This window comes from Thermobia domestica, chromosome 1, assembly GCF_964235325.1.
Source record: "Thermobia domestica chromosome 1, izTheDome1.hap1.1, whole genome shotgun sequence".
In the NCBI taxonomy this organism is placed as follows: Eukaryota; Metazoa; Arthropoda; class Insecta; order Zygentoma; family Lepismatidae; genus Thermobia; species Thermobia domestica.
This window is the reverse complement of record NC_137454.1, coordinates 4,220,500-4,231,686: the sequence shown is the minus strand read 5'-3', so window position 1 is coordinate 4,231,686 and position 11,187 is coordinate 4,220,500. Positions and strand designations below refer to the sequence as shown.

Sequence of the window (11,187 nt, the reverse complement as noted above, 5' to 3'; positions counted from 1 at the left end):
AAGATTCGGGCTCGAGCTATTTTTTTTTTAAATTATCGGGCCGGGGTCGGGCCAAAATCTTTTAAAATTTATCGGGCCTGGGCCGGGCTTGGGCCAAGAAATTTGAAAAACTTATCGAGCCGGGCCGGGCTCGGGCCGAAAATCTCCAAAACTTTTCGGGCCCGGGCTGGGCAGGGCCTAGGTACGTTCGGGCTGGATTGGGCTCGGGCCGAAAAATTCGGCCCGTGCAGATCTCTAGTAGATACAACTTTTTTGTTGTTCTTGCACTTAATAAGTCTGTCGTGATATAACTTTAAAGAAATCATAAATTGGCAAAGAATTCAGTTGATAGTTGGAGACGTTCACAGGTAGTGGAGGAACTGTGAAGATATATACAGCGACCGACACATTCTGAAAAGAAAAAAAAAAGAGTTGTAGAGACCCTCTAAGAACCATTAGTTTACTTCTACTGACATCATAATACATTTTTATTGAGTTGTAACGATCCTGGTACCTCCTACTGGTATAGTTCACAGCGCTAACATCTTTGGTGTACAGGGCTCAGGGTTCGATTCTTACAACGAGATTCTTGAAATTTGAATGCTGTAGCTACGGATGTTCAGATTCCATCTGAAAATGTAGGTTCATGTCTCGCAGAGGCTTGGTGCTGAAAAGGGGTGCGAAACTAAAGGCAACGAACCAAAAACTATCTTGTGCACTAACGCCACCTACTATCTTTTGGCTTTATTTGGAAAAGTAGGCAATTTCCTTCGCAACTGAGATTGTACGTTCTGCGTATTTTTCACGTTTGTAAATCACCCTCCATGCTAATTATGATGGCTAGCTCACGCGTCTCCGGTGAATGGGTCCCAAGTTCAATTCCCGGTGAGATGTCCTAGAAAAATTTGAATACATTACTCTTGTTCGGATTTTTCCTTAAACTGTAGGTTCATGTGTCATATAGCCTCGATGCTGAAATAATAAGCTAAATTTAAAAAAACAAACCCTTTTGCAAGAAATTTCACATTAATTATGCAACTACCGAGTAGCTCACAAAAAAGAGTAGCTCCTCAGTGTAGTAATACCAGATACCAGCTAACTAAATTTACAAAAACTACCGTATAATGCCCCATGATTCTCAAATGTATCATATTTTCTAATTATGATTGTAATTGTAATTATGGCATGTTGACATATTTTCTTTATTTTTTTATCCACACACACACACACACACACACACACATATATATATATATATATATATATATATATATATATATATATATATATATATATATATATATATATATATATATATATATATATATATATAAAGAAACAAGTAAATCAGAAAAATACGTTTGAAAGAAACTCAGATACAGGATTAACCGATACACGCCTACTCTATCATCTGTATCCCAAGCCTACTAACTTTATATCTAACTAACCTACAGAAATGAGTTATACAGGGTGTTTCAAAACAACACCGACAACGTTTGGGAGGTGATTCCTGACACCAAGATAAGACAGAAACTATAGACCAACCTGAATGCACAAACGCTTCCTTTCGGAGTTATAGGCTGCCGAAAATATGAAAAAATCAACTTTAGAGGTCCATAGCTCCAAAACTATGAGACCTACCGTAGTCGGGTCAAGGCTTCACTTAGGAACTACTATGTGTCCTATCCAAATATCCATGTTTCAGAATCCTGCAGTACTTCCGCAACCATTTTTATAGAAGTAGTTGGCGAGTACTTCAAGTTATATGCTCGCAGCCAAACTCCCTCTACAAAAAATGTTGCGTGAGTACCTTAGGATTCTGAAACATGTATTTTTGGATAGCGCACATATTAGTTGCTAAGTGAAGTCTTGACCCGACTACGGTAGGTCCCATTGTATTCGAGCCAGGCACGTAGCCAGGATTTCGTAATAGGGGGGTCCGAGACATGAAATACTGTGGTTATCACACCAGAGTTCGATTATTCTAAACTATTTTACTGGTAACATATATTGGTTCGTTTAGTCGGTATTTCGTAATGAAGGGGGGGGGGGAGGGAGTTTGAAGTGAAATATTGTTGTTATCACATCAGGGGCTTGATCAATTTAAACTATTTAATAGCAATATATATTAGTTTGTTAAGACTTTAAAATTAGGACATGTTAGTAAGTATTTTAGTAACAAACTATGAAGAAATCTCGAATAAAAGAATATTAAAAAAAAGATTTGAAATGAAAATGAAATGAATTCTTTAAGTTTTACGTCCCACGTTTATGCCGGTTAGGCTAAAGGAGACGGTGATGATGAGAGATGAGTGAAAGGGTGAAATGAAGAAAGTGGGAGGAAACGGGAGAACCCCGAAAAAACGCACCAGCACGGTGTTGTCCACCACAAGGTCTACACGGCGCGAGCTGGTATGGAAACAGGGACCCCAAACACCAGAGGTGAACTCTCTACCACTGAGCCACCGCGCATCTCCCCCCCCAAAAAAAAGAGATTTAAAAAAGATTTTACAATATCTACGTTCCTTCTTCTGTTTATCTTTTTCATTATGACCTCAACTATTTAAAAAAAAAAGTACGTATCCAATAATGTCTTGTAAAATATTTTATAATATCTGGGTTCCTTCCTCTGTTGAATGAAATGTTACTAGAACTTTCTTTCCACATAACGTTTTGTTTTTATTATTCCGTCAATTAATGTCTGTTTCAAATGACAAGTGAAAGAAGCAGTAGAAAACTGTTACTGAAATAACATGTTTGATACTGCAGAAAAGCGATGATGAAAAGTTATTTATATATTTTTAGCTTTTGTATTTTTAATGTTGATTCTTTCTATTTCTTGTTTCTTTTTGTTTCATCTTTCCTTATTTTTTTTTAATTTCTGGTCTCGAAGGGGGGGGGGGGTTCCGGACCCCCGGACCCACTCCTTGGCTACGTGCCTGTTCGAGCTATGGGCCTTTAAAGTTCGTTTTTTCATGTTTTCGGGAGGTTATAACTCCGAAAGCAAGCACGTGTGCATCCAGGTTGGTCTATACCTTTTGTCTTATCTTGGTGTCAGGAATCACCTCCCAAACGTTATCGGTGTTGTTTTGAAACACCCTGTATATCAAACAAAGGGAATATTATTTACAGAACATTTTGTTGTAGATAAGCTCCAAGACCATAGAATTGAACCTAAGGTAAGAAATCAAGGAAAACATGATTGTTCTATAGACAGTGACAGCCAAATTGGATGAAGCTTAAGAAGGATGTCCGGGAACTTTTAGGATATTACTATACTTGTATGTATTACTGTACTTTCATTAAGCTACTAGTTTTTAGCTGGGTTTGTCAAAATTTTCCCCTACATACTGGGCTATTGTATAAGAACGCAAAAATAGTTTCGACAGGAAATGTAAACTATTTAAAAGTGCAGGACTACCAACGTATGCGACCTAAACCAAGGTTTAAGAAAAATTCAACTTTCGCCTAATAAGGAAACTATCTCGTTTGTCATCGCTTTGATTGACGTTTGCATAGCTAGAAAGTATTAGGTGAACCTTGAATAGGCGAAACTTGAAGCCTCGATTACATTTGGTACAGAAACACTGTTAAGTAGATCAATTAATGACAAATATCAAAGAGTAATATATGTAGTGTAATTTTCATGCGCGCACCCAGAATTTTTTCTTGGGAGGGGTCCAAAATTTCAGGGAGTCCAACACTACAAGACACTATTAAAATTATTACGAACCCAAGTGGAAATAAATTTGCCAAATGTAATTCCAAAACTGAAGAATTGATTCTCTAAGCTTTTGCAGAAAATTATAAAGTTCCAAAGCTTTATATTTATCACTGTGTAAGTGTTTACTGATACTTAAAAGCTGAAAATGTATTGAAAATTATGTGTAATACTGGAGAAGTGTAAAAAATCAATTTTGAGACCATTCAAGATGCAGCCCTATTATTTAGTTGTAGGTGGTGTTAGATTAACTGATCATCCACTGAAAAATTTGCAAGTTCGAGAAAGAAAATGGATAATGTTTATATAATGCTTAATCTTTTTTTTTACTTATTTATATACAATTTTTATTCATTTAATATGTGTAAGGTGTCAACACAGTAGCATATCTAAATGGACAAGCATGACAGGGGCGCATCCTCAAGGGGGGTCCATCAGGTCCAGACTCTCTTAAAAATTGATTACTCGACATATATTTTTTTTTTCCTTTCTTAATAAAACTATACATGTTTAGCAGACAAATGATTTTGCTCTTACATTTCATTCGTACTCTTTCTTTCCTTATAAAACGAATGTAGTTCTATTATTTATTCTAAGCATATATGTGGCATTACTTAGCCATTATTTACCTTCTTCTGGGATAAAATAACACCAGTTCAATACTACTTAAACGTAGTCATGGCCGCCCAAAGAAAATTTTCTAGGGGGGCTCAAATCCCTGGTTGCTATATGACAATTGGTATTTTTTAAATTTGTATTAAGAAAATCTTAAGAAATTTAATACATTTTCGTGGGCCGGGGCGGGGGCGCTCAGGCCCCACACTGCCCTCCTCTTCGGACGCCCATGCATGTAGTGTCTTGTACTATTGGATACCCTGAAACCAGGACTGGATTAAGACATCTGAAGACTCGGGGCTACAAAAAATATGTGGCCCCTGCTGACTTCCTCTAATACACTTCTGTGAAAATACAATAGGAAAGTTAAGGGAATATATTTCATATTTTTGGTCATGTTTTATTTAATCGTATCTTCATGTTTCTTTTCAGATAGCAGTTAAGATTTTGTTCAGAGTGGAGGTCCCCCTGTCCACATGGAGGCCCGGAACTATAACTCCCCTAAGCCCTCCCTTAATCCGACCTTGCCTAAAACTTTAGACCCCTTCCAAGAAAAAATTCCGGGTGCGCGCCTGAAGCATGGAAATTACATATATTATTGTTTGATATTTGTAACTATATAAGTCTAAATATATGTAATACTGTGACCTAGATTAAGAAAGGGTTCGGTGGGAGGTGAATGGTGGTCAAAATATGTTACAAAGATGGGTGTAGATTGCGATAGACATTCGGGAAGAGTTAACGTCCAGAAAACACTTCCTCTTCTGATTTTTTTTTTTCAATTTTAATACATTTATGTTTGATTCGATTTTAAACTTAATTATAAAGGTATAATAGCTTTTTCATACCACTCATCCTAAGCGATTTTCTCCTGGGCTTTCCTCATCCACACCACGCAAATGTCGGGATGTTACTTACCATACAGATAATAGACCTCACCGTGCATCCCCATCCCTTTCGTCCTTACCTCCTTTTTCGGATGTTATGCTCGCCAAAGGTCATTATCCCTCATAAGTGTCGTGTTTAAGGCCAGTGGTACTGGTAATGTCTAGAAATGTATATAATTATATAGAACTAAATTCATTTATTTTGAAGTGATATTTTTTTCCGTTACTAAATGCTTTGCCTTATCAAATATTACGCTTTTTTGTTCATGTTTTTACTAGGCCTATGATATTCTTCTTTGAGCTATGCATTATCGATAAATAAATTACTTATATATATATATATATATATATATATATATATATATATATATATATATATATATATATATATATATATATATATATATATATATATGTGTATATATATAAGTATATATATTTGCAAATGAATGTCTCGCTTCTGATTATCTCTACCAAAATTACATAAAAAAAGTACCTGGGTAGCAGTGGGGTAACTAGTTTTGCTGCTCCCTGGATCGATCGATCTTTGATTTACTCATACTCATCCCCTGTTCCATGCGTTTCAGCTGCTGCGTTACATATACATACTAACGTATACAAAGTTATTTTTATTAAGAAACCTAAAGTTTTTACTTATATTTTAACTAAATTATCACTACATAGCTACTTAATATGAATTATGTTTTATTCCCGAATGGGGATGGAACCCGGCAGGGGGCATGGCGCGCTGATTGCAATGACTCATTATGCAAAACTTTCACTAGGCAGCTAGCTAGACAAACATTGCAGTGACGATAGTCCGGGTATCGCCCAGTTGGGATTCAGAAAGGGGGCGCGGGGCTCGCGCACCCCTCTATGAGGAGTAAAATATATAAATTAGCTCCAAATGAAACACTTGTTTAAAGTCTGTGGAAAAAAAGTTTTAAAATTTCTCTCAAAAGGAAGATTTTAAGTGTGTTCTCCACTCATTGGAGATAATGTATGCGTTTGAAACTCCTGGTAATCCTGGTAATGTCGCCTCCAGAAGGGCGGAGATAAATACGTATTATGGAGCACTGCAGTCCACATTTTTAGTTAGCAAATATCGAAAAATGTCTCAATTTTATTTTTCAGACCTGCGCCCTTCCGCCTCAAAAAATCCTGGATCCGACCCCGGTATCGGCTGTTGCCAATTAACTGCTAATAGTCATTTTTTTTCGCCCTTGCGCCTTTTACGGTGCGTCCTGGAACAACTGCTCCATTCGCTCCATTGTAGTTACGCCACTGCTGGGAAGAGAAACAAAAGAAGTATAACACAGTTAATGCATGGGAGAAAACTACATTTAGATTGTAGCAGAGCTCTTGACTTGGCAACACTTCTTATCGATCTCGCTGAACGCAACCTACGTAACACAAATTGCATAACAAGGCCGGAAAGCAGAAAATCAGCTGATCGAAGTCGACAGGAATTAAACAAAGCTTCGTTAGCCGACAAAATCATGCTGTTGATTTCTGCTTCCACCCATATTTGCTTCTAACTCTTTCGTTAGTTCGTGTCATTGAATTGTTGCGTCATTCTCTTCTATTTAATTCAGTATCAATGTCTTGTGTGAACGTCGTGCCATTTCCAGTTTGCCAGCTGATTACAAAATCGGCCACCAAATGTTTGAAAACGTGCGCGCGCAACACCTCAGTTGCTCATCCTGTAGTGCGAAATATCCATTTGTCCAATTCGCGGCTTGTGAAGCGCAGCACCGAGAACGCGATGGCTCAAAACGGTACCTGCAACAATGTGCACAAAAGCAACAATGTGATCAGTGTGGAGGAAGTGAAAAGGTTCGTAACAGATTGCATGCTAGCTGTGGGATCCCCTGCAAAACATGCAACAGCGATGGCTGAAGTTTTAGTAGCTGCTGATTACAGAGGGCATTATAGCCATGGATTAAACAGAATTGGTAAGTAAATTTATTAATTAATTTATTTAATTTTGCATTGAAATATCCCCACAACAATCCTTGGTCAATGTTCCACTAAGGGGGTCCAGTGTCTTTGACAAACACTTCTTTCTATTGATTTTCGTTTGATTACATAATATGACGTTATGTTAGGGTATATTAGGGTAGGTTAGGTTAGGTCAGGTTTTGTTAGGTTAGCTTAGCTTAGGTTAAGGGGGTGCAGTGTAGTTTTGGACCCCCTTAACGGAACATGGACCATAACTTGAAGTTTGAACTTGTTATTTTATGTTTTATTTAAAATGTTAGAAACGTTTACATAAATTACAATACTGGCACAAATCCCAAGGGGATGAGGGGGACATGTCCCCTCCAATCTTGGAACTGAGGTAACTGTCTTCCCAATAATCCAATTTGAAAAATGTTTTTTTGAGGAGAAATGTAATGATTTGTGTTCCCCCAGAATAAGCCTCAAGTCTGCCCGCCTCCCAATGTTGAAGACAATTCTATTCCCTTGGTCCTCTACAACAAGGGCGCCGATTTATCTGTAAATTTGGGGGGCATTCAGATGCAGAAAGTATATATGAGGATTTTAAGACAAATTGCATTCAAATTATGCCAAATATTGTAAATTTGCAAATACAATGAGCCCCCAATGTAGAAGACAGATTTGCACCGCTGCAATACAGTTGAACCATATTCTCAAATGTTTTAGAGGTTTAGTTGTAATCATTTTTTTCCTGTCTGTTTCCTTTGCCCAATATTGCTAAACATATTCGAAAGAAAGAAATAAAAAAGCAAAATTTCGATTTTTAAAAAATGGAAGGAAATTTTTAGTTTTACGTTCCATGATTATGCACCGAGGCTTAGGGAGATGGTAATGATAATGAATAAAATAATGGAATGAAGAAAATAGGAGGAAACCGGAGAACCAAAGAAAGTCACACACATACACACTGTGTTTCTCCATCACAAAGTCTACATGGCGTGAGCTGAGATCGAACCAGAGACCCCTACACAAATGATATGTAACACTGTTTAATATAGATGCTTAATGCACTGAAAACATTTTATCAGCCAGCATCAATAAAATTGTTTTAATCCAATTTAAAATGTGTCAGTTGTTAGACAGTTTCGGTTTTATGTAGTAACAATGCTTCGTTTAATTGACTGATATTTGATAACGTTTATATCGTTTGAACACGTTATTCGTATACATTTACTTTGCTTTTGCATAGATACACTATGTAACTGAAGCCAAAATTGAAAATAAAATAAAACTTCTAGTGTTACGTCGCACGATTTTGCCCTTATGGGCATCGGCACAAATCTGTCTTCAACATTGGGTTTCGGGGAAGGGGGGGCGACGGGTAAGACCGTTCCCATAATATTTGTTTTTTTTTTTCGTTATTTTTTAAGTGATGTTAAAATATTTATGAAGATGAAAAACATTGCTGTGAAGGATCAGAGGAGTAGAGTTGTCTTAAACATTGGGAGGCGAGCAGATTTGAGGCTTATTCTGGGGGAGAGGAGACTCATATTACGGTAGATGAATCTGATTTCTGAGGTGAACCTGCTGTATATTATATATCAGGCGATGTAGATGAAGTAGTGATACATATTACTGCGGAGCGGAATTAATACGATTGATGCGACTTAAATGCACCAGGACACGAAGTTCAGTTTGAAATATTAAAGAATACGATTCTTTTTAAAAATGAAAAAGCCAAGGGATATAAATTTCATCTCACTTTCCTTTGTAGCAGTCGGACACAAATTATCACATTTCTCCCCCCCAAAAAACACGTTTCAAATCGAATTATTGGGAGGACAGTCTCAGTTCCAAGATTGGATGGAACATGTCCCCTCATCCTCATTGTTTATGGATATATGAGTCATGTTAACGAACATGAAAGATGATAAAGGATTTAATGGAAAAAAATGAAATGAAATCTTTGAGTTTTAAGTCCCACGGTTATGCCGGCTAGGCTAAAGGAGACGGTAATTATGAGAAATGAATGAAATGGTGGGATGAAGAAAGTGGGAGGAAACGGGAGAACCCCGAGAAAACCCACGCACACGTTGTTTGTCCACCACAAAGTTCACTTGGCGGGGACTGGGGTCGAACCCGGAACCGCAAGCACCAGAGGTGAACGCTCTACCACTCAGCCACCTAACGGCGTTTACGTTGTTTTGAATATCTCAGCATGTATTTTGTCGTAACAAATTGAAAATTACTGAACGTCTCCAATTCGTGCAGAGCTAAAATTTAGATCTCTCAACATTTTTGCCTAAAACCACATGAAGAGAGTGAAATCAGGGCCTACAGTAGCAACATTTTTGGACATTGAAGGCATGTTTGGGAAGAGGAAACAACTGACGTAGAAGTCTGAATTTGTGTGTGCATGTAGCCCGGGATCATAAGTTAATACAGAAAAAATTACAGTACTGTAGCTGCCCCCAAAGACCTGAAAAAAAATGTAAATTTGGGGAATTATGCCAATTTGGCATGTTTCATTGTCCAATATCTCCAATGGGCCTGGATAAAAAATCAAATTTTTGGAATAGTCAGTCCTTTAGTATGACATACCACACAACAAAGCGCGTTTTGTGTTTTTGAGCAGAAGGGGGGTCAAAGTATTAAGTAATGACGTCATACTCTAGGAGATGTTTTGTTCACAATTCAACTGGAAATTCGTTGTTGTGAAGTAAAATAAAATAGGATGAATGGTTAGTCCAGTCAAGGCTCTCAAGCTCGTTTCTTTCCTCTAATTGTAACACTGTCTTATCACACCCACAGCAGCACTAATGAAGAATACCGATATCAGCAGAAGGCGAGAAAAATCAAAATGTACACTTGACAAAAAGTCCGTAAGTACTAATTGTTCTTGCTGTTTGCTTATCAATGATTTTCAATCATGTTTATTCTTGTTTTAACTGTCAACTCATGCAGGAGAATGTTGTCCTTTCGTTTGATCTACATTCCCAAGTCAGTGAACACTTACTCGCTGTAAACAGTGATTGCAGAATGGAAACCAAACGAAAAGATAACAGTTCATTCCCAAAATTTCAGATTTTTTAAACCAGGCCCATTGGAGATATTGGACAGTGAAACATGCCAAATTGGCATAATTCCCTAAATTTACGATTTTTTCCCAGACCTTTGGGAGCAGCTACAGGTCTGTAAATTTTTGTGTATTATGACCCTGGACTACATGCACACACAAATTCAGACCTCTACGTCAGTTGTTTCCTCTTCCCAAACATGCCTTCAATGTCCAAAAATGTTGCTACTGCAGACCCTGATTTCACTCCCTTCAAGTGGTTTTAGATAAAAATGTTAAGAGGACAAAGTTCTAGCTCTGCACGAGTTGGAGACGTCCAGCAATTTTCAATTTGGTTGGACAAATACATGCTGAGATATTCAAAACAACGTAAACGCCTAAAATCGAAAAACAAACGCAAAATGGCGGCAGTCGCTGCGTCGCCATGGGATGTTGTAAAAAAAAAAAATTGTGGTTTTCAAGTACCCTGATATAGGATAAAGATTCATGAAAAAAAAATAGATTTTTTGGTGAAAGTCGAGCGGAACATGCTTAATCACTTGGAGTGGATTGACTCAACTGTAAAATATTTCCACTTATCTTTTCATAACTAGATTGTTTTTATAAGGGTACAGATGAAGTGCAAGATCAAATTTTCATGCTACATCAATCATTTCCCTGTTAAAGAAGTAGTTTGACTTAAAAAATTTGAGGGAGAGTCCGGATCACCCACCCCGTCAGTGTGCTCCTGAATCTTGATTCTCCACCGTTTGAGAAAATAAAAGTTGTATGTTCAGCGAAATTTATATACAGCAGTGTGATATCAATTGACGTAACACGCAAACTTTTTCAACGTGGTTTAGTAGTTCTGGCGAAGTTCCAACTCTGAAACTTCCATTTTAAAAAATCGTGTTGTTTGGCCTTGGATTCTCTCACATAATCATTTCTTGCACATGTCCTTTATCTTGAACGCGTACGCCTTCGCAAAA

General features: G+C 37.4%; 1 protein-coding gene across 1 annotated transcript in view; it reads left to right on the top strand.

Moving 5' to 3' along the window:
• The first annotated feature begins 6,641 nt into the window (after positions 1-6,641).
• LOC145683160 (putative oxidoreductase YjmC) overlaps positions 6,642-11,187 on the top strand; it is a 73,840-nt gene continuing 69,294 nt past the window's right edge. Inside the window, exon 1 of the mRNA XM_081754526.1 lies at positions 6,642-7,157. Coding sequence (XP_081610652.1) covers positions 6,803-7,157 — 355 coding nt within the window. The 5' untranslated portion in view covers positions 6,642-6,802. The remainder of the gene's footprint in view (positions 7,158-11,187) is intronic.